This window comes from Mustela nivalis (genome assembly GCF_964662115.1).
Source record: "Mustela nivalis genome assembly, chromosome: 5".
NCBI classification, from domain to species: domain Eukaryota; kingdom Metazoa; phylum Chordata; class Mammalia; order Carnivora; family Mustelidae; genus Mustela; species Mustela nivalis.
The window spans coordinates 31,456,278-31,480,712 of NC_139024.1; the positions used below are offsets into that span (position 1 = coordinate 31,456,278).

Genomic DNA, 24,435 nt, shown 5'->3' on the forward strand with positions numbered 1-24,435 from the left:
GTTTAGAAGGCTGCTCTGTGCCTGCCGTGGGTGCCTTGGGACCTGTGTGCCCTCAGTGAGGGGCTGGGTTGATGCAGGCGGTGCCTGGGAAGTGTTTGGCGGGGTGGGGGTGGGGCATCGCCTGTGCTCATCAGTACAGAGGCATTTTGTCAGAGATCCAGGAAGCTCTACACTCTGCCCCTTCTTTGCTCTGTGCCTTGAAAAAGAAAAGATTAAAATGTCATATTCCTAAGAGCTCGACTTTATATTTGAAGCTTTTTTTTTTTTAATGTTTTAACCAGAGAGAGACTGAAATAAATATTTAATGGCCATTAGTAGAAACTCAAAGGCTTTTTAAAAAAAAACAAAAAAACAAAAACAAAACCTTCAGGGCACCTGGGTGGCTCAGTGGGTTAGGCCGCTGCCTTCTCAGGGTCCTGGGATCAAGGCCCGCATTGGGCTCTCTGCTCAGCAGGGAGCCTGCTTCCCTCTATCTCTCTGCCTGCCTCTCCATCTACTTGTGATTTCTCTCTGTCAAATAAATAAATAAATAAAATCTTTAAAAAAAAAACAAAAACCTTCATCTATTGGTCACAGTCACTTATCTTTCCATCTTTTAAAAATAAGATTACACATATTGGTAGGTCAATTTCAGAAACTTTTCATTGTGTAATAATTATAGATTTGTAGGAAGATGCAGAAAAGTTATAAGGAAGCCCTGCAGATATGGTTAATTTTTTTTTTCAAAACGAAAATAACTTTACCTTTTTTTCCCTGATTACATAGAGATGACATATGGTCCTTATAAGAATTTCAAGCAATACACAGAGTGTGAATGAAAATCACCTCTCATCTTACTAGCTAGAGATCACCATCACTAAAACTTCGGGCCACCCTTCCATACATTTCTGTAGACACACACAAAGATGCCTACATTGTTTGCTGTAACTGATTGTATAAGAAGCCTGTATTTCACACAGTAACTTTTTTTAAATATGAGAAAGACAAAGAAAGAAATTGACTCCTTTGGAACTCTCTGCTCTGGCTTTCAGCCCTAACTTTATTTTTTTTTTTTTAAAGATTTTATTTATTTATTTATGAGAGCAAGAGCAAGTATGAATGGGGAGCAGAGGAAGAGGGAGCAGCAGGCTTTCTGCTGAGCAGGGATCCCGATGTGAGGCTCGATCTCAGGACCCCAGGATCATGACTTGGGCTAAAGGCAGACGTCTAATCGACTGAGCCACCCAGGCACCCCCAGCCTTAACTTTTGATTGTTCTCTTTATTTGCTGATATTATCTGTACCCACCCACCTTTTATTTTTTTGTGTTGAAATTTTGTGTCTGTAAAGCTACAGACAAGTTAAAAGCCTAGCACTCTGAATACCCATATACCTTTCACCTAGATTTACCAATTATTGCCTTTTTTGCTTTGTTTCTCTTGGTATAAACCTTTGTGAACAACTTTTTATGAACCATTTGAAAGTAAGCTGCAGAAATCATGATACTTTACCCCTTACTACTTCAGTATGCATCTCCAAAAAAAAAAAAAAAGGACTTTTTTTTTTACTACAAAACTACCGTACATAGTTGTAAAGGGAAGTACTTCGTTTTTTCCTTTCTATGAGGGAGAAAACCCAGTTTTTCCCTACTGTTTATTTCTTTCCTCTGAGTTTCCTTTCCTACTAATGTAGAACACTTCACGGCTGATACTTCTGGTCACCAAATGTGTGGATGTCCCCTCCCCCCACCAACACCAGGCAACCCTCTGTGACATGATCTGGATGTCCTATAATTTATTTCAATTCTGACACTCTCTACCCAGAGACAGTGTCATAACCCACAGGTTAAGGGCTCAGTCCCACAGACTGTATCCTTCCCCCCTACGGAATTCAGGGAAATACCTATGTTAACTAGTTTATTAAAAACATATGTTAAAAGATACAAATGAGCAGCCAGATGCAGTGGTGTATAGGGTGAGGTCTGGGAGGCTCTGGGTGCGGGAGCTTCTGTTCTGTGGGGTTGGGGCATCTCCCCCTCCCCATATGGATGTATCTGCCCATCTGGAAGCTCTCTGAACCCCATACTTTTGGGATTTTATGGAGACTTCCTCACATTGGCATGATCAAGTATTCAGTCCATTTCCAGCCCCTCCTCTTGCTCTGGAGGATGGAGAGGGGCTGAACGTTCCTAGCTGCTAATCCAGGTTTGATCTTTCTGGTGACCAGCCATCCAAGGAGCCCACCCAGAGTCACCTTATTAAGACATAAGATGCTCCTAGTGCTCTTATCACTTAGGAATTATTATAAGGCTTTGAGGGGCTCTGTGTGAGGAACTGGAGGCAGAGACCAACATATGAATTTCTTATTTTTTTTTTAAGATTTTATTTATTTATTTGACAGACAGAGATCACAAGTAGGCAGAGAGTCAGGCGGAGAGAGAGAGGGAAGCAGGCCCCCAGCTGAGCAGAGAGCCCGATGCGGGACTTGATCCCAGGACCCTGAGATCATGACCTGAGCTGAAGGCAGAGGCTTAACCACTGAGCCACCCAGGTGCCCCTGAATTTCTTATTATTTCATAACAGGGGATGCCTGGATTTTTTGGCCAATGTGTTATAATCCACAAAAGTTGCTCAAATTATCTCAAATGTAGCCAATGGGAGACCTTTCAAGATGGCTCCAGGGCCACAGTGAATGTAATGGATATATATTTAGTTGAAAAGTGAGGGACCATGACGAGTGTAGCAAGTCAGTGTCCCAAGACTTTGGGATTTAAGGTCCCCATTTCAGAGTGGTGAAGACGATGTTAATACTCATGATGAAGGCACTTGTCAGACATTTCATGTGCATTTTCTCACTTAATCCTACAACTATTGTTATCCCCATTCTGTAGATGAGGAAATTGAAGCCCAGGAAAGAGTAAGGGAGACCCAGGGAGGACCAGGGTCACACTGAATAAATGATGGAATGAGATTTTAAAACTCAAAAGCTATGGCTTTCATGGCTATTCTGATAATACAGTGTAAGTGTAAATTAATCTCTGCTAGGGCAGACTTGCAGGGGGAAATTTCAGCTCAGAAAAAATAAAGAGGATTTATCTCCTCACGTTTCTTCTCAGAATTACTTTCAGAAAACTACCCTCAGTGGGCCAGTCAGACTCCAACTGCTTAAATAAAACAGGCCAGGAGTTCTTGAATATATTTAAGGAAGTTAAGGAAAATTAAGTATTATTTTTAAAAGATATGTTTTTAACAGTCATATAACCAGTTCTGAAAAATTGAAGTTCATGGAAAGCTCATCTGCCTCTCATAGTTTTGCCATTTACTTTCAACATTTTTGTGCTTCTCTTTTTAAATATTTCTTGAATTCATGTATTTTTTAATTATATATAATTATAGATTCTCTAAAATGATGTCTTCTATTTTTTTGTCCAGGAGGCAAAATACATTTTTTTTCAGTTGATCTTTTTTTATGTTTATTTTTATTGGAGTATAGTTGACAGACTATGTTATATTAGTTTCAGGTACACAACAATGATTTGACAATTATATACATTACAAAGTATTCCCCACAATAAGTGTAGCTATCATCTGTCCCCATACAAAATTATTATAATATTATTGACTGTATTCCCCATGCTGTACTTTTCATCCCTGTGATTCATTTATTTTATAACTGGAAGTTTGTACCTCTGAATTCCCACTCACCTATTTCACCTAACCCCTACATCCCTGCCCTCTGGCAGCCACCACTTTATTTTCTGTATTAATGAGTCTGTTTCTGTTTCTTTGGTTGGCTTTTTAGATTCCACATATAAATGATAAGGTATTTGTCTTTTCTGTCTATTTCACTTAGCATAATATACTCTAGCTCTCTCCATATTGTTGCAAATGGCAAAATTTCATGCTTTTTTATGGCTGAGTAATATTCCATTCTGTCTATCTATCTATCTATCTATCTATCCATCCCATATCTTATTTATGCATTTGTCTATTGGTGGACACTTGGGTTGCTTGCATAGCTTGGCTATTGTAAAGAATGCTTCAGTAAACATAGGGGTGCGTATATCTTTTCAAATTAGTGTTTTATTTTCTTTGGGTAAACACGTAGTAGTGGAATCACTGGATTGTATGGTGTTTCTGCTTTTAATTTTTTAAAAAAGATTTATTTATTATTTATTTGAGAGAGAGGGTGCATGCACACATGGCGGGAGGACAGAGTGAGAGAAAAACTCAAGCAGACTCTGCACAGAGTATGGAGCTCAATGTGGGGCTTGATTTCACAACCCTGAGATCGCTACTGAGCTGAAACCAACAGTCAGACACATAACTGACCGTGCTGTCAGGTGCCCCTGTTTTTAATTTTTACTGTTTTAATTCATACTGTTTTCCATAGCGGTTGCACCAATTAACATTCCCACCAACAGAGAATGAGGGTTTCCTTTTTCCTACATTCTTGCCAACACTTGTTTCTTGACTTTTTGATACTATTCTGGCTGGTGTAAAGTGATATCTCATTGTGGTTTTGATTTGCATTTCCCTGATGATTAGTGATGTTGCACATCTTTTCATGCATCTTTTGGCTATCTATGTCTTTTTTGGAAAAATGCCTGTGCTCGTCCTCTGATCTTGTAAAAATCGGATGATGATAGTGATGATGATTATTTTAGTGTTGAGTTGTAGGAGTTCTTTATAAATTTTGGACATTAACTCCTTATTGGATATATCACTTGCAAATATTTTTTTCCATTTGGCAGGGAGCCCTTTTGTTTTATTGATGGTTTCCTTTGTTGTGCAAAAGCCTTTTAGTTTGATAAAGTCCCAGTAGTTTTTTGTTTTATTTATTTATTTATTTGCTTTTGTTTCCTTTGCCTGAGGAAACAGATCCAGAAAAATATTGTTAATGCTGATGTCTAAGAGACTACTCTGTATGTTTTCTTTTAGAAATGTTATGGTCTCAGATCTTACATTTAGGTACATAATCTATTTTGAGTTTATTTTCGTGTGTAGTGTAATAAAGTTGTTCAGTTTCATTCTTTTGCATATAGCTCTCTAGGTTTCCCAACACCATTTACTGAAGAGACTGTTTTTTTCCATTGTATATTCTTGCCTCCTTTTTCATAGATTAATTGACCGTATAAGCATGGGTTTATTTCTGGTCTCTATTCTGTTCCCTTGATCAATATGTCTGTTTTTATGCCGATATCCATACTGTTTTGATTACTGTAACCAGGGAGAATGATACATCTAGCTTCCTTCTTCTTTCTCAATGGCTTTGACTATTCGGGTCTTTTATAGTTCTATACAAATTAGGATTATTCATTCTAGTTCTTTGAAAAATATTAATAGGATTTTGGTAGGGATTGAATTGAATCTGTAGATTTCTATGGGTAGTACTGACATTTAAATAATTTTAATTCTTCCAATCCATGAGCATGGTATATTTTTCTATTGTGTTGTCTTCAGTTTCTTTCATCAGTGTGTTATAGTTTTCAGAGTTTTGGTCTTTAATCTCCTTGGTTAAATTTATTCCTAGGTATTTTTTTCTCTTTCGATGCAATCGTAAATGGGATTATTTTCTTAAGATCTCTTTCTGCTAGTTCATTATTAATGTATAGAAATGCAACAGATTTCCATATATTAATGTTGTATTCTGCAACTTTACTGAGTTAATTTGTTCTAATAAGCTTTTGGTGGAGACTTTAAGGTTTTCTATATATAGTAACATGTCATCTACTAATAATGACAGTTTTACTTCTTCTTGCCAATTTGGAACCCTTTTATTTCTTTTCCTTGTTTGATTGCTGTGGCTAGGACTTCTAGTACTATGTTAAAAGTGGCAAGAGTGGACATCCTTATCTTGTTCCTGATCTTAGAGGAAAATCTTTCAGCTTTTCACCATTGAGTATGACATTAGCTGTGTGTTTTTTACTTATGACCTTTAATCTCTTGAGGTATGTTCCCTCTCTACTCACTTTGTTGAGAGTTTTCATCGTGAATGGATGTTGAATTTTGTCAAATACTTTTTCTGAATCTAAAAAATAAAATTTTTGATAACAAAAACCTACTAGGACTTTCATTTCCATACGAATCAATCATTAATTTTTGTTACTCCAGTTTTTAAAAGGAGTCTAGATAAAAATGTACCAAATATTCAGGGAGGGGGTGTTCTAGAGGAAAAGGCAAAGCTACCAACAGTAATAAGAAAAGGGGAATATACACTGTACAGTGGAAGCACGGAGGAATGGAGGTGATGTTTGTACTTTGGGGAAATAGTTCACTGACCAGGTGAACTAAATATTTAAAGTTTGAGTAATTTGAACTAAATATTTTAGGATGGATATGACTTGGCAGAGTTTGGAGAAAAGGATTCTTATAAAAAGTAAAGTGTGTACAAAGTCAGAGAGGTGGCAAAGACCTTGATGTGTTTGGGTGTGGGCAGTTGGAATTTAGAAGCCTGGAGGACTTGATAGCAAGGCTGGGCAGATGGGCAGCGGCCAGATGGTACAGGCCTAGACTGCTATGTGGAAGGGATTAGAATAGGCCCGTTAAAAACCACCGGATAATTCTGAGCAGCAGAGATCTTGGATCTCGTTGGCATCGCAAACAGTTTTTTCTGATTTCAGTGTGCAGGGTAGAATCTGTCTGCAAATGACAGGAGTGCTGAAGGGGATGTGTTAGGATGATATGGGCCGTATCAAGAATTCACCTGAAGCAGGTGCTAGGGTCTATGGTAAATTTACATCCTTAGTGTACAAATTACAAGAATATCTGATGTCCTAGAAGCTTTTGGAGGTATGTGACATTTCTCGTGGTCAACATCAGGGGGAACATCTAGTGCCTGGCCAAGGAGTGGGGGCAGCAAATGCCGCTCTAACTCCCAGTGTTCATAAAGTGTGTGACTCCCTCACCCCTACTCTGCTCCATCTGGGACCATGTCTTCTGAGATGCTGTAAGATTCTAGTATGGTTGTGAGTCAAAGGGAAACTTATCAGAGATACAGAGCTCTAGGCACCATTCCCAGGATTCTGATGCAGAGGTCTGGGCTGGGGCCCAGGAATCTACATTTTAAGTGGTCCTGGATTGGAGTCTGTTGGATGCACTTTCTTACTCTTAAGTGTTATAATTTCTGGGGCCACTTGTGTGCAGTGCAGTGGTATTAAGCATTATGCAGGCGTAAGTTGCTGGGATTCAGATAAGGTCTTTGGTTAGTAAGTAGCCTGGCCAGTGCAAGCCTTATTATGGTTTATTTTCACTGTTCTGTGTCTGTGGCTTGTTCTTATGTTGTAACTAGACCAGCTGTTGCCTGGATCATTTCAACACTACTTCTCCTCTCTAGTCTTTTTTTGTAACAATATACCAGAGCTCAAGATGAAATCTATGGGAATAAAGTAATGTCTTCATTTGAGGTAAATCCTTTTTCTTTTTCTCCAAGAGTAGCTATTTGTTGTCTTAAAGAGTTTATGTGCTGAGTTCATTCACTTGCACAGTACAGTCACTATCAAATATAGGGTTGGGATGTTTGTTTCTTGTACCCATCCAGTGAAATTTAAATAAAACATTGCTTTTCTCTTTTCAAAATTTACTCTGCTTAGAATTATTTTGGTGGAAAACTTTCTGCTCAAGGGAAAATGCCTTGGATCGAATATAATCATGAAAAAGTTTCTGGCACCGAATTCATAATTGACTTTCTGGAAGAGAAACTTGGAGTGAATTTAAACAAAAACCTTGGCCCGCATGAAAGAGCCATTTCCAGAGCAGTGACCAAGATGGTGGAGGAGCACTTCTACTGGTGAGTCCCGTGGGCACGCTGGGCGAGTGCCCAGGGCCTTTCTGGGCCTTTGGAATAAGCCCAAGTCCAGTTTCACTTTTCAGACTCTCCCCAACCTTTTTAAAGTTTTCTACATTCTGACCGACCTCGGGGTTGAAGTTATGACCATGAATTTCCAGGTGTCTAGCTAGACCAAAGGTAGACAGGCATTTTCTGTAGAGGTCCGGCTAGCACCTATTTTAGATTTTATGGGCCATGGCTCTGCTGCCACTCCTTAAACTTGGCCATGGTCATGCCAAAGCAGCCATGGATGACCTGGGAATGATGAGCAGGACTCTGTTTCAGTGAATCGATAAAAACACTGACATTTGAATTACATTTAATACTAAATACTATTCTTCTGAGTTTTCCCCCCAACCACTTAAAAATGTATTCTTTTGTTAAAAATGTATTTTTAAAAGCTTTTTTGTGTTTTAAAATTTTGATTCATTATTTATTTATTTTAGAGAAAGAGAGAGAGAGAGAGCGAGCGAGCAGGAGAGCAAGGGGAGAGGCAGAGGGAGAGGAAGAGAGAGAGAGAGAGAATCCTGAGCAGACTCCACTCCAAGCTCAGAGCCCAACCTGAGGCTCTAACTCATGACCTTGAGATTATGACCTGAGCTGAAATCAAGAGTTGGACACTTAACTGACTGAGCTACCCTGGTGTCCCCTCCCCCAACCATTTAGCAATGTGGAACCTTCTTAGCCTTCGGGCTGTGTTTGCTGACCCCTGATCTAGACTGTAGCTCGCTGAGGTGAGGAAGGTGTTTCAACTGACTCTGCTCTTTACCAGTAGAAACTGCTGAATAACATACTGTTACATCAGACACCCAGAGGAGGGAATGGAGACCAAGTCAGGATAGAAGTCTCACATAAAGGAATTATTCAAGCTTTGTAAAATTATCGTCAGTTTTCCTTAGACGACAAGAGCTTCTCTGTGTTCCAGAAGTCAGGGATCCTAATGCTCTCTGAGCGTCTTTGCCCCGCCTGGTGACTCCTGGGTATGTCCCTTGTCTAAACCGTCACGCGTTGTGTGGGGAGTTGCCCGAGTTATGCGAGTGGCCCGGTGCTGGCTAGGACCTCTGACTTCAACAGACACAGGTCTTCTTGGTTTACAAATTCATCGTCATGTGGGTTTTTTTCTTTGCCTTTCATCCGTTTTCTGTAGTTTTAGTGCCTTTCTGGACACCCCAGTAGATAAGAGAAATTTTCTCCCTGATGTCTCTAAATTTATTTTGTTCCAAAGACTTAATTAAGAGTCATGAAACCACTGTTCTGGCATTCGGTGTCACTCCTGGGCCAGGTGCTTGCCGGTAGCTTTCACCTCCCCCACCAAGAGATGCCCACTTAGTGTAGATGGTTCTTCCCTGCCACCTTCCGATCTCATCAGTTGGGCCCTCTTTCTCCATGGAAACTTGCTTGTTCTTTCTAAGGAAAACTTGCTGTTCCCTCTCTTGGATCTTAAGGGACTCTCTATTTCTCTTTTCCTCTTTCTGCCTGCGCTTCTTGCCCAGTTCATTCCAGGGAAGACCTGAAGTGTCGCTTCCTCTTCCCCCTCCCACGGTAGGGGTGAGGAGGTAGGAGCAAGGAGGGAACCCGGCAGAGAGTGGTGGCAAGGGTGCAGATTAGCCTGGAAGTCATCATAGATTCCGTGTTCCTGGAATGAACCCAGGTCTCTTCTGGAGGACACCCGCGGAGAACTGTTGTGACCCTCATCTTCTGGAGTGTAGGGCTTCACTGTGGACGACTGCACGTGTTATGCTGAGCCTCAGAGAAAAGCCCGCAAGACAGAGCCCATCTCACCTCTTGCCACGTTCGGGTCCCTACTTTGCAGCAATTGAGTGAAATGCAGAACCAGCACAGGGCCACCCTGACCCTTTGTGCCTTCTTTGGATGGAGCCCTCCAAAGAGCTACCTTGTTTGATGGGCCCGTTAATGCCGAGAGCTCTTGCTTTGTGAGCTGCCTGAAAAGAAGCCAAAAGTCACCATACATTTCCCTTAGTACTTGTGCTCCAGCTCCTTGATTTTTGTATATTCCAGTCAGAAAGACTTTGATCGAGCAAGACCCCCAAGTACCACCTGTCCCTGCTTTTGGCTCTGGGTGTGCAGGCGTTCTGTATGTTTACTTCCTGGTGGAAGTTCATCTGCTCTTTCCCTCCCCTTCTCTCCTGGCACCAGCCCCAGCTAATACTTGAAGGGAGGCAGCTCTTGGTGGGGGTGGGCGGGTGGAGGGTGAATGGAAGAGTTGGGAGCTGGTACTCTGGTGGGGAAGAATCTCAGTTCCATGGACCATAAACACCCACGTGCTTGGGGGAGTTGCTTAGGTCACACATAGACTCTTCTAAGGATAATTTTGTTTCTCTAATCTGCTTTTGAATTACAAAATACATTTTCTGGGGTGGGGGGGATTAGCTACTATTTCTCATGTGTGTCTCCTCAAAGGTTAATTTGAGAAAGAAATAGTGAAGGTGGGAGGTCAGGTCTTGATAGAGATATAAATATCCAGTGCACTTCCAAAGAAAAATTCCCCAATTCCTTCAGTTCCCTTTGGTCCCTAGCAGCAGAAGGAAAAACAAGCCTTCCTCTATTTCATAAAGCTCCCTAACCTTTAGTCATGTTGTTGCTTTGGGGAGACCTTGAACAGGCTTTTCCCAGAGCTCTAAATCCCAAAGGAGTAAAGAGCCCTGTCCCTCCTGTCCCTCCAGTAAGAAAATGCCCGAGACAAAGAGTCTGTGGACACTTTCCATCAGGTTCCTCTCCTGCTCCCCTTTTCCGTGTCTCAGAGGCCACACACAAAATGTGCAAGCATGGAAACGGTGGCCAGCATGAGGAATGGACCACTGTCTGCAGGAAAATATTACAAGGATGAGCTTTTCATGAGAGCTTGTTAAATTCCGAACAACGTGTGAGCTCCAAGGTTGGGTCTGTGTTCGCAGCGGTGGAGGAGATGAAATCAGTTGTTTGACTCAATGGAGTGGAATCATCTGGAGTTTTCAGATATGTTTATTTGATCTGAAACTGTGAAAACACTCCAGGTAGGATTTTCTAAAAAGCGAAGACAATGGAAAGCTGGCATTGTTACGTAAATACCACCCCAGCATCCCAAGGCTCTGATTCTGGTTTGTTCAAATAAGCACACTAAGTAAAAGAGGTTTTTCTTGAACTTAAAATCCATACCAGCCTGTCCCACTTGCATAACTATTATTGAACATGAAGAAGACAAGTTTTTATCCTCTTTGTTCTACTGAGTGCTTAAGTTAGATCCAGTGCAGGCAAGTTGGTATGAAGGGCAGTACGAGAGACATGGGGTTAAATTAGTGGAACAAAATTGCTTTGGGAACAGATACTATGATTTCTGTATGACAGGCTAGTGTAGTAAGAGTCTTGTAGCCCTTGGGGCACCTGGGTGGCTCAGTGGGTTAAAGCCTCTGCCTTCGGCTCAGATCATGATCCCAGGACCGTGGGATGGAGCCCCATATCAAACATCGCACATCGAGGTCTCTGCTCAGCAGGGAGCCTGCTTCCTGCCTCCCGCTCCCCTCGCCCCCGCCCCCGCCTGTCTCTCTGCCTGCTTGTGATCTCTCCCTCTCTGTCAAATAAATAAATAAAATCTTAAAAAAAAAAGATAGAGAGTCTTGTAGCCCTGCAGGGAGGCGTGAGGGCACCATGGGCAAGCCGTTTGGTCATACCACTTTGACCCATTAAAATATAGGCGTTAGAAATGGGGATTCAAATTTGCTTTTAGGTTGGCCGTGATTTTTAAATTTTGAGTTGGGCTTTTGGTGTAGTTTCACTGAGAGGGGAGGTAGGATCCTGACTAAAATGACTTACCCAAGATCTTGTCCAAAAGCCAGCAGTCTCTCTCCCTCCTTGATTACAACTGGGTTAATGTGTGCCCCTCTGCCCTGCTGTCCCTGCCCCCAATTTCAGATGTAGAGAGAGGTCCTCTTCGGAGGGGCACTTCTGGGGCCTGTGCCATTCAGGGAAATCACAGAAGCTTATCATACACTCTTGCATTGTTAGAAGACAAGCGTACGATGACAGGGATGGAGCAGGACATGGAGAAAGGCGTCCACGGTCAGGAAGGCCTCATGCTAAGGCTCACTCATCAAACAGTAGATTGCCATGGTCCGCACTTTCCCAATGTTACTGTCATCTCTGCTGTGCGCCAGGCCTCCTCATGATCCCAGGACCGTGAGATCGAGCCCCATCTCGCATATTGCACATCGAGGTCTGTTTCATTGAAACATCAGGGGTCGGCTCTTTTTTCCTGTCCTCTTGAATCTTCTTTAAAAATGTTGAACAGTATTTATTCTTCTGTTCTAAGGTAATCAGTCTTGAAGAGAGGCCTTGACCCCATTTTGCACAACAGATCAGGAACATCAGTTGTTTAAAGGAAATGAGTAGCAAGTTTCTGAAAGAGGTTCTCAGAATGATGACTGAATTGTTCAGCCTCCTCTAGCTTCCAGACCGGCCCTCCCTGGCCTCGCCAGGTCATGATTCACAAGTCCTTGCACAGTGGGTCTGTTCCCGGTAGAGAGTGACGTGGATCTCAGAAGCGAATGGGCAGCCCCTTCTTCATTCTTCAGAGGCATTTCTCTTTCTTCTTCATTCCATTTAAATACTGTCAGCCTTTAGAAACACTACGTAGCCATAGCTGGCTCAGAAGTGAAGCTTTTCTACATTTCAATCAATAATTCATTCTTTCAGTGAACTTAATGTGTGACTGACGCCTAGTGGCCAGGTTTCATGCTGGATGGGGGGAAGCCAGGTGATAAGATGCTGTCTGGGTCCTCTGGTGACTCACAGGTGGCGGGAGACATTGAGCCATCATAATGGTGGGTGCTGGGGAAGAATTGAAGAACTGAGGAAAGGCAGCCAGCACCTGCTGGAGTGATGAGGGAAAGGCGTTCCCAGAGGGGATGGTATCACAACCAAAGTGAGGGACTGTCAGTTGTGGGTGAAGGGGCTGGGCACCTGGGGAAGATTAGGGTGTCTAGGCAGAGGGGGCAGCATCTGCAAGAGTTCTGAGGCAAGACTGAGGAGCCTGGGCAGGCACATGGAATTCTGTGTGGCAGGTGCACAGGAGGCAGTGTGGGGGATGGGGCTGGAGAATGACCAGCCCTTCATGGATCAGATAGTAGGGAGTGGGGCGGTGCACTGAGCTCAGCAGCTGGTGGCGGGGGTGGGGGGTGGGGGGGGTGGGGGGGTGTTGGTTCGTGAATGACTCTGAGAAATAGGCTGATGGGACTAGATTTGCCTTTTAGGAGCTCTTTGTAGCTGCCTACGACAGGATTTGAAATCCAGACAACTGGATTTCTGAAGGACCTTGAGGGGATGTCAGGAGACCTGCTAGGAGACCACTGTGCTCAGGGTTGAGAAATGATGAAGGGCTGAGCTACCTGCTGATTGAATTGGAGAAAAGGGCAAATTCACAGGGTGACTGACTGTCAGGAGCGAGGGATAGAGAGCAGTGAAGAATGGGTCCCGAGATTCTTTCTGACTTGGGTGGGGAGAAGCAGATTTGAAGGGAAGGAAGATCATGAGTGCAAGTTTGGAAATACGGGTTTGTAGAGGACCCCTCAGGTTCTCTACAAAGGTGTCAGGACAAAGGTCTGGGCTGGGTATGGGTTTAGGAGTCATCAGTTTGAAGTTGTGGGTGTGAATTAGATCACACTGCAAGTGCGGAGTGAAAGGTAGAAAGAATAGCAATGAAAATCTGGGGAACCTGCATGAGGTGGTGGGAAAAGCAGTAGAGATGTAAGCTAAGGGAGAGCTCTTCTATGAAAGACACAGCCAGTGTCACATGTTGCAGACTGTTCAAGAAAGAGAAAAATATGCAAAAATGTTTAGGGGTGCCTGGGTGGTTCAGTCAGTTAAGCATCTGACTCTTGATCTCAGCTCAGGTCTTGATCTCAGGGTCATGAGTTCAAGCCCCATGTTGGGCTCCATGCCCAGCATAAAGCCTACTTTATTTATTTATTTTTTAAAAGATTTTATTTATTTATTTGACAGACAGAGATTACAAGTAGTCAGAGAGGCAGGCAAAAAAAGGAGGAAGCAGGCTCCCTGCTGAGCAGAGAACCTGATGTGGGGCTCGATCCGGAGACCTTAGGATCATGACCTGAGCTGAAGGCAGAGGCTTTATTTAACCCTCTGAACCACCCAGGCGCCCCCTAAAGCCTACTTTAAAAAAAAAAAAAGAAGAAGGAATGTTTATTGGATTTTGCAACAAGGAGGTATTTTGATTTGGATGAGAGTAGTTTCCATCAATTGTTAATAGTTTGTTAATAGTTATGGAAGGAGGTGGATTCTTGGTTGTAAGGATTGGGAAGCATGTGTAAATGAGGTTTGCTGCCTGTAACAATTGCATAAAGAGCCCACGAATTACCCATTTTCTTTGGTATTTGAAGTTTGTACCCACTTTATAGGAGTTGACCCTTACAGAGCCTGGCTGGCCTTCATTTGCTTCTCTTCATTGACACTGGGCGGCAGTATTAGGCTCAGGGAGGGAAGGAGGAAAGAAATCAAGAGAAGTGTGGGAAAGAGAAGAGAGGAAGACCAGTTTCTCAGGTTACCTCTAGATGCTAAATTCCATATCAACCCAGTATCCCTCCTTCTGTGCCCTCCATTCAACCTGTTAACGAAGATGGAGAACCTGATGCCATTGCCTTGGTGGGGTTTCCTCCAGCTTAGCTGTATCACCTAGAACAGCCGCCTCTTCCTTTCCCATCTGCTATTTGAACCCGTTAGCGCTCTGTCCGTCACTGCAACCTCATCCTGGGCCCATGTCCCCACTTCCTGCTCTATGGAGGAAATGGAAGTCACTAGGCAGGAGCTCTGAACCCCTCACCTCTTGTGACACTCTCCTCCTCTCTGTCTCAGAAAAAGTGGTGTCTTTGCTTCTCTCTATGCTGGCCCTTCCAGCCTGGCCTTCTCACCTTCTAACTTGCCCTTGACCTGTGGACTTCCTAATACCACTCCTTACCCTAGAAACTTCTCCTCTGACAGCTTTAGCACTCTTGCTGACATGCCATCAGCTACAAGTCCTCTATCTTGAGTTTAAACGTATCTCCGGAGTTCTCAGCCTTCTGCACGTTCTCACTTGGGGGTTCCATGGGACCTTCAAACGCAACAGCTTGATGTGTCTTTCATCATCTAAACCTGTGGTACCTGGTGTGTACCCACCCGTATTTGTTAATGGCACTATCATCCACTCAAGTCATTGGCCTGAGAGAGAAGACAATCTCTCCTTATACCTAGTCCTTCAGCCAATAGACTCTTTTTCTCATACCCCAGAGTTTCTCCCCTGTATTCCCTGTACACCCTCCCTCCCATTGCCCTAGCCCTTAGGTCTTGCCAGAGTCTTCTAGCCAGCCTCCCTACTGGTGGTTTCTCCCTTTCCAACCCTTCCTTCACATCACCACAAACCTGATTATGTCTCTGGTCTGCTTAAAACCTTTCAGTGGTACAACTTTGCTTCCAAAATAGAGTTCAGCACCCTTTGTCTCAGGCCCAGCCAGATCTGGTCCTGGCCCACTCTTCGGGTCTCTGCACAAGTGTCCCATGTCACCCAGCTGGTGTTCTTCACGCACACCCTTCCCCCCTGCTCTGACTGGTGAGCTTCTGCCCATCCCTCCGGATCACTTATGCTTATGGTGAAACCTGTGTCATTTGTCTACAAAGAATGTCTCTTTTTTCACATCAACCTGTCAGTGTAGAGCCACCACATTCCTCATTTTTACTCTTTAGACACTTCCTGGATGCTCTTATGACCTGGTCATGCTTATTTTGGGAGAATTTAGTTTTATTCTCGGTTCATGGACTTGTGAAATAATCAAGGATGGCCTAGGTCTTCTACTGTGCCTTTTAATCCAGTATAATTCAAATCAAAGTACTAAATTGTTCTAATGGAATATGAAAACTGATACCTTAATTACTGCAGGTTTAAAAAGAAAAGCAAATAGGAAAGTATTTAGTTTGCATGTTTATAAAGAATTTACTAGAGTAAATATGAGATCTTTTATGTCAAAGGATTCACTGACTTCTCTTCTCTTCCATAGTGCAGAGAATTGTGTTGAAATTGGTTGTAGGACTTTTCAGTAAAAGTCAGTAATGCCTAAAAACTTTCAGAGAAATCTTCTGTTTCTTCTTTTCTTTTCTTTTTTTAATAGAAGAAAGAACAGAGGAGAGAGTAGAACCATATGAAATGATCAACATTTCAGGGACTTTTTTTCTTTAAAGAATTGAGGTGGAAAATAGCTATAATTTATTATAATTCCTTGTGTTTTCTCTGTAAAAATATTTTTCACTCTTCTAATTTTTTTGAAGTGGCCATTTTGCCACTCCTAGTAAACTAACACTAGGAGGTGAGACGACTGTCAGTACATCTTTTATTGCTCGTTATGGGGAAAAACTAAAATATCTTCTGTAGACACTCCCACAGCTACATTTTTCTCAGCCTTCAGTAGGACACCCTTTTAATTTCTGTCCACCAGCACTATCAGGAAACATAGGAACATTCCTGCAATTGCATATGTTCCGAGCCCCAAATCGGCCAAGGCTTGAGGGTGGTGGCCAGCAGCCCACGGGTCGCTGCTCAGCTTCTCTGTGAGTCCCATGGCAACATCTGGACCAGAGAGGTGGCCACAAGCATCGCCCAGATGGGAAGAATGACTCAACGGAGTTCCTTCCGTCTTTGTATTCACTTTAGAGTCCTGGAGCACAAACTGAAACCATTCTCCAGGCTTTCTGGAGAGCAAATCAAATATATAATATTTGTAATTTATATAATTTATGCTAACCTTGGACAGGTATATCTACTCCCTAATCCTCTGCCAAACAGGCAAGAGTTTTCTTTGTTAAACAGCTCTTTGATATGGTAAAATCTAAATTGCATACACAAATTGTGCAAAAAACCCCCAAAAGATGCAGCTTAATTAATGAACACAGAGCATATCCCTGCATAACCATTCCTCAGATCAAGCAAGAGAACGAAGCCAGCCCTGCAGTCACTGTGCCTCCTTCCTGGTGTCCCCATAGACCTGCACAGTCCTGCCTCAGAACCTCTGGAAGGTTTTCTGTGGCGTTGTTTTCTGTGGGGTTGCCCAAGAGGATCCAGAAGCCAGCCTTGGGAGGTGGGGAGTGGTGTGGATCTGAGGGTGGGGGCCAGGAGAGGTTTGGTTTGGTGGAATTGTGGCATGGCATCGGTATCTGGATTTGTTCTAGTTTCTCTTACAGACCCGGAGTCTAGGCACTGGCCGGAAGCTGTTGTGACATCTGCCATGCAGAGACTGCTCTTTGTAAAAGCTGCTCTTGCTCATTTCCTCCCGTGTGCCCGCTTCGGTCGCACTCTCTGGAAATGGACTCAGGAGCTGATGTGTACCTAATGCCCAGTAGTAACCTGTTTCCACACAATTCCAGGACGTTAGCTTATTGCCAGTGGGTGGACAATCTCAATGAGACCCGGAAGATGCTCTCTCTTAGTGGTGGCGGTCCCTTCAGTAACCTGCTGAGGTGGGTCGTGTGCCACATAACGAAAGGAATTGTGAAGCGCGAGATGCACGGCCACGGCATTGGCCGCTTCTCAGAGGAGGAGATTTACATGCTGATGGAGAAGGACATGCGGTCCTTGGCAGGGCTTTTGGGTAACGTACCACACCTTCTATTCTCTATTTTCTGTCCGCACCTTTTTTGCATGATCCTCAAAGCGCTCTTCGTTGGCTGATTTGAAGTCTTATTTTGGTTGGTTTCTTTGCTTCCTCGTGTAGGTGGCAGCCCCACCCTTTAACCCGACCCCCTAACTTTCAGGATCAAGTGTCTGTGTCCTCCGTCACCAGCGCCAGCCCAGCCCGTGTGGCGAGGCGGCGCGGAGAGGACGCGGGCGGGCTGCGGGCTCACCGCCTGCGGACAGAGCCGCCGGCCGCTGGGGAGGCCGTGGGAGCCGCGGGTGGTTCTTAGCCGGGAAGCTCTTCGGATTATGACAGGCCTGGGTGGAAGGGCTGCTTGTGAACGCCTCTGCTGGAGGAGTCCCGGGGTCTCCATGGCCATCTGGCTGCTGCGAGCGCGGGCAGCGCCGCTTCTGACCCGCTCCGCGGACACCTGCCGCGTGTCATTTCTCACGCCTGTTTCCGTTGGTGATCTCGGTGCTCTCCTTCCCAGCGCGTGGTAACGCTTCTGATTTTGCATTTACGGCGCACAGCGGGTTTCGCTGTGCCTGGAAGCCCCTCGAGGTGGAGGAGAAGGGGCCCCCCCGGAGCGGCGTATGTGTGGGCGGGTGAGCAGAGGTCGGTGACCTTGCTCCCCTCATTGGCTGGGCTGATGGGACTCTGTGCTGATGGGACTCTGTTCTGGGCAGAGCGCGAGTCTCAACTATGTCAGTTCAAGAACACATTGTTTGAATTCAGAAGCTTCGGTGTGGGAAAGGATGGTTTCTCCTGGGGACATCTAAGTCTAGGGAGCCAAGCCCTCTGTGTGACCAGCTGTGTGACCTGGTCCCTTGGGACGGCGTATTTTGGGGTTTCACTAACTTTCTTTTGGCGTTCTCATCTCCATTCTAGGGTATATCACGTTCCTTACCTTCTGGGGGGGGGTGGTTGGGGTCTGTTTTGTTGAAGCCCATGGAGCCTCCAGGAACTGTGGGCTGTGCTAGGTAGACCCTGCCCCCTCTCCTCCAGGGTGACTTGCTCTAACTGGCTCCTTCCCTTTTCTGCACTCCAGGTGCTTCCTGGACCTGGAGTTACACCCCCCCCCCCAACCCCCCTCCCCTGGCCTGCAGGAAGAGAGCCCAACAGCGTATCCAGCTCTCTGCCAGCTTTGTTTGGGGGAGGGGGTTGATGCTGTCCAGACCGTCTGGTGTTTTCTAGGCCCTGCCTGACATAGATATGGAATTGGCCTTAAGTTCACCTCGTTCCCGTGGAAACGGCCCTGGACTTGCAGCCTGGACTTGCAGCCTCTTGGAGCAGGCCTGCCCTGGGCCCTTTACTCCTTCGGAACTGCTCTACCTGCTCGCAGCTTCCTTTCCAGCTCACGCTGTGGGGAGCCCCAGCAAGCCAGGCACTGAGCCCTCAAAGTTAAGCCAGAGGTTATGCAGTAAAGTGCTGCCCTTCTCCAAAAAGTTCACAATGTTGTTTCCTTAACGAGGAGGGGGTGAGCATCACTTTTCTGGAGCACTTCCGGTTGGGAGAACCAGGGAGCATGGGGTAGTGATTCTCTGATACTTAATGACTTAGCAAAGTGCTTTTTTCCCAGTTACCTCCCATCTGGGAGAGCGATTGTTGGCAGCTGGCTTGGAGACCTGGCAAGTATTCCAAATACCATCAAGTCTAAATTATTTCCTGAGATGAGAAATTGATTGGGCTATTTGAAAAGCAGGAGTCCACTGGAGTTCTCTTCCATGCGGGAGCTCAGGGAACAGTCTAGGCTCTCATGAGAAGCACTTTTGCTGCATTTGGGGAGGGATAGGCTCTTTAGCTGAACATCAGAGGTTTTCTTACTAAATGAGACAAAAGTGTTACCTCCCCCCTCACCTGGAAATGTAGCTTAACTTTTAAGGCCCAGATGCCTAAGAGACTCAAAATGCATAATGACTTTTTGTTAAGTATTTCAGGATTTGGGGAAATTGTCTAGGGAGGTATTTGAGTCATCAGAGTAAATTAATTATTGCTGTTTCAGTTCAACTGACTTCAAGGATTGAAGCCCCTTCTTTGGGGCCAGTGCTGGGGAATACAAAAGTGAATAAGAGATGGTACCCGCTCACAGGCAGCTTCCTCTCCAGCGGGAGAGACAAACTTATAAACCAGAATAGGCGAATTGTGGCCCATAGCTGGTGGCCTGTTTTTTCTGTTTGTTGTTGTTGTTTTGTTTTTCCAATGGCCTATGAGCTAAGAATTATTTTTACATTATTAAACTGTAGGGAAAAAATGCAACAGAGATGAAATATGGCCCAGAAAGCCTAAAATATTTACCATCTGAAGCTCCATAGAACTTTGTGGATCTCTGCTCTAAACGAATACCCATGTTCAAGTTGGGCTGTGATGGGTGTCATGACAGAGGTCTATGCTCGGTGCCCTGGAGACAGCAGGGTAGGGGTGAAATGGCAGGGAGAGCTTGGGAGGGCCAGAGAAGAGGCAGCAGGCATTTTGGCCCCAGAAAATAGACAGTTGCCCCAAGGAAGAAAATAGGGAAGAACCATCTGGGCAAGTCATGAGAAAAATGGTCACAAGTGAGGAACATTTTGGAATCACAGTTGAAAAGAAGGTTAAAAGGTAGTTTGGGACCGTATTATAAAAGGTAATAATAACACTGAGATTCTTCATCATACAGAAAATATGGAGAGGGTGCCTACTTTTGAGTATTAGAGAGAAAGAGGCATGTTTGTGATTTAGAAAAGTGGCTCTGTTGGTGTCATAGCAGATGACTTGGGCCTGAAGGGGTGGGTGTTAAGAGAGACTGAAGATAGGCAGCCCATTTCTTTGGATGTAGTTAAAAAAAATTGTGATGAAATTCAAATAAAAAAAATAAATTTAAACAAAATAAAAATTAGTTGAGAAAGATGATACCTTCATGTTGGAAAGGAGGAGACAAAATTATTATTTATAGAAATTAAGAGCTTATGTAGCTAAAATAGGGACACCTTGGTGGCTCAGTCAGTTAAGCGTCTGCCTTTGGCACAGGTCATGATCCCAGGCTCCTGGGATCAAGCCTCCACGATGGGCTCAGCAGGGAGCCTGCTTCTCCCTCTCCCTCTGCCTGCTTCTTCCTATGCTTGTGCAATCTCTCTCTGTCAAATAAACAAATAAAATCTCAAAAAAAAAGAGATTATGTAGCTAAAATAATAGAGAATCAAAATTATGGTTAATGAGGGAGTTCAGTAATTTTACAAAGTTACAGACATCCAGATGGTCAACAAGCACATGAAAAGATGCTCAACATCACTCATCATCAGGAAATGCAAATCAAAACTACAGTGAGATATCACCTCACACCTGTCAGAATGGCTAAAATTAACAACACAGGAAATGGCAGATGTTGGTGAGGATGTGGAGAAAGAGAAACCTTCTTGTACTGTTGTTGGGAATACAAATTGGTGTGGCAATTGTGGAAATCTGTATGGAGGCTTCTCAAAAAATTAAAAATAGAACTACCCTTTTTTAAAAAAAAGATTATTTATTTGAGAGAGAGAGAGAGAGAGAGAGAGAATGAACGGTGGAGAGGGGCAGAGAAAGAGAGAGAGAGAGAGAGAGAGAAGCAGACTTCCTGCTAAGCTGGAAGACCGATGCGGGGCTTGATCCCAGCACCCCAGGATCATGACCTGAGCCAAAGACGGACATTTAACCAACTGAGCCACCCCCACACCCCCAAATAGAACTACTCTACGATCTAGAAATTGCACTACTGGGTATTTGCCCAAAAAATACAAAAACACTAATTTGAGGGGATACATGCACCCTAAGTTTATTTATTGTAGCATTATTATAACAGCCAAACTATGGAAGCAGCCCCAGGATGAATGGATAAAGAAGATAAATATATTATAAATAGTGGAATATTATTCAGCCCTAAAAAAGAGAATGAAATCTTGCCATTTGCAATCTATCAATAAGAGCTAGAGAGTATTAGGGTAAGTGAAATAAGTTAGTCAGAGAAAGACAAATACCATAGGATCTAACTCACATGTGGAATTTAAGAAACAAAACAAACAAGGAAAGGAAACAAAAGAGAGAGAAAGACAAACCAAGAAACAGACTCTTAACTATAGGGAACAAACTCATGTTACCAGAGGGAAGGTGGGTAGGGGATGGAGAACACAGGGGATGGGGATTAAAGATAAATTCATCCTGATGAAATAAACCAAAATAAAATGGCAAGAAGTTTATAAAATTACAAACATGTAAATCTTGATATCTCAAATAACTGATTAGGAAATATTAAAAGTTTCCATTTATAATGATAAAAAATCAAAATATTAGAAATATGTATGAGAAATATTCAGGTCCTACAGAAATAAAATTGGATAGTTCTAATAAGAGATAGAAGGTTTTTTAGAAAATGGGGAGTATACCCTCGTTTATCCATTGGAGAGTGATTCGAAAGTATACCCTTGTTTATTCATTCAAGAGCCAGAGGTCGAACCTAGCTCCGTCACTTCCTAGCTCTGCGACCTTGGGCAAGTTTCCGAACTTCTCTAAGGCCTTAGTTTCCTTATGTGTAAAATGGAGACAGTAATGGTGAAAAGAAAAGTAGCACATGTAAAGTGCTCAGAATAGTGCCCGGCAGGTAGTAAGCAATCAAGTAACAGGCAAGTGTAAAACACAACTGTGATGAGGGCAGGAAGCAGAGGATCATGGTGCTGTGGGTGCTGAGAATGCGGGGAGGGTTGCCCAGTGGTCAGTGTTAGCCTCTCTTCGCTTCAGCATGTTTCCATGGCCCCTTGGGGTAGGTGTATACGTTGGAAGCCGAAGTAATGACCAGTAGTGGATGCCTGACTTTCACCTTGTGCAAGAAGTGTGTAGACTATTTCTATCCCCTCCCAACAAGGTGAGAATCAGAAAAGCATGGGGGGGGAAAAAAAAGAAAAAGAAAAGAAGAATAGCATGACGTAAAAATTCAGTACAGAAAGGCCAGGTTTTGGGGAGGCAGTGTGGCCGGAGTGGCCATGTGAGGGGGGGATTTCGCATCTTGGGCTCCACTGTTTAAGTTATCCCAACTTATGTTGTTAGGATAACCACAGTTGCCCTCTTGGTACACATCTTTCTAATATTTTTATGTGTAATTTTAAATCATATAGATATATTTGTATAAATATACACATACACATAATTTTCCAACCTGCCTTTTCCTTAATATATTGCAAGTGTTTTTTTCTAAACCATATGTTGCCCTGTGCCTGGTCTCACACTTGAGGCCATAAAAACTGACATAAAACTCATCAGCCTTCTGCCTCTTTAGTATTTCTGTGCTATCATTAATCCTGAGTCTACAGGTATGAACTTGAAGTGGAAGGGAAATAAGACAGAATGAATATAAGAAGATAAGAATGCAGCTGGGTCCTGCCTTAGCCCTGAGATCCCCAGCTGTGATCGTGTGATAGGAGATTAAAGTAAGAAAAAAGGTGGAATCTGGTACCCAGTCAGAGTAACGCCACCCATTTGGCAGATGAGGAAACTGAGGCACAGAAAGGTTGAGTGACTTGCCCACAGTTACACAAACAGCAGAAAGTAGGGCATAGGCCTGAGCTGCTGCCTGATGGACATATTGTTGCAAACGTTTATAAAATGGCAAGACTTGTGAGAAGTACCCCCCGGAGAAGTACTAGGTGAAGCGAGGGCCCTTTTGCGGGGGAGACTAATGTGGTCACGGGGTTATGCAGGACTTCTTTGAGGACATGGCAATTCCAGACTCTGAAAGATAAGTGGAGTTAGGCAGACGTGTGTGTGAGGAGGAATGGGGTGGGAAGTGAGACCAGCATGGAACATAGAAGGGACGTCACCTGTGAAGGTCTGACATGAAAGGCAGCTGGAAGCCTTCAAGGAATGAAATGATGGCTCGTGTGTGAGTAACTTTGTGTGAACCAAAGTGTGGCATGAGGTAGAGGTCGGCAGGGGCTAGATCACACAAGTCTTCCGTATCACTTAAATAATCTTGGCCTTTCTTCTAACAACATCAGAATCTGTCAGAAGTTGAAATTAGGGAAGCGACATGACTTTATTTATATATAATGCGCTAGAGGGCCATGGGTGGGTTTGGGGGCCCAGTGAGGAGGCTGTTGAAAGCTAAGATGGTGTTGTGGATTACAGTCCTGGTGGTAGAGTTGGACCTACGATGATGGTTTAGACCTATATTCTAGAGACAGAGTTGACTGCAGTTTGGTGACTTGATATATGTGTGATAAAGGCACCCTTTTTTTTCTTAACTCATTAAATTTTTTTAAAAAAGATTTTATTTGAGAGAGAAGCACAAGAGCATGTGCGGGCGGGGCGGGGAGGGGCAGAAGGAGGAGGAGAAGCAGGCTTTCTGCTTAGCAGGGAGCCCAGGTGCAGGGCTCAATCCCAGGACTCGGACATCAGGACCTGAGCCAAAGGCAGATGCTTAATTGACTGAGCCACTCAGGTGCTCCATTAAAAAAATTTGGGGGGGAAGATTTTATTTATTTATTTGAGAGAAAGAGAGAGAAAGAGCATGAGTGAGGGGAGGAAAGGTGCTTTTTTGAACTGGTATAGAAAAGGCAAATTAATTTAGTAAATGGTGTTGGGACACGTGACTAACCATTTGGAACAAAATATGTACAGCCCTCCTGACTTTATGTCATACATCTGAATAAATTCCAAATGGATTAAGCACTTAAATGTAAAATATAAAACCATAAGGGTGTCAGGATAAAATATGGGAAAACTTTTATATAATCTTGAACTTGGTAAAGTTTTTCTAAATATGGTACCAAAGGGAGAAGTGATAAAAGAAAAGTTGAATTGCTCGATTTCTTGAGACAAAACCACCTGGATGTCAATAACCACCATAAATAAGGTTAAAATTGAAATGGAAAGCTGGAAAGATGTTTGCAATCTGTGACAAAAGAATTAATGTTACTGTATGAAGAACTATAAAAATCTAACAAAGTGAATACTTGGAGAAAACTGGACAAAAGACATAA

At 43.6% G+C, this 24,435-nt stretch overlaps 1 protein-coding gene across 4 annotated transcripts in view; it reads left to right on the plus strand.

Moving 5' to 3' along the window:
- The window catches only part of FAXC (failed axon connections homolog, metaxin like GST domain containing), a 75,226-nt gene that overhangs the window by 10,286 nt on the left and 40,505 nt on the right, over positions 1 to 24,435 (plus strand). For all 4 annotated transcript variants that reach the window (XM_082731757.1, XM_082731756.1, XM_082731754.1 and 1 more), the window contains 2 exons: positions 7,570 to 7,766; positions 17,208 to 17,431. In XM_082731757.1, the coding sequence (XP_082587883.1) occupies positions 7,570 to 7,766; positions 17,208 to 17,431 (421 nt within the window). The remainder of the gene's footprint in view (positions 1 to 7,569; positions 7,767 to 17,207; positions 17,432 to 24,435) is intronic.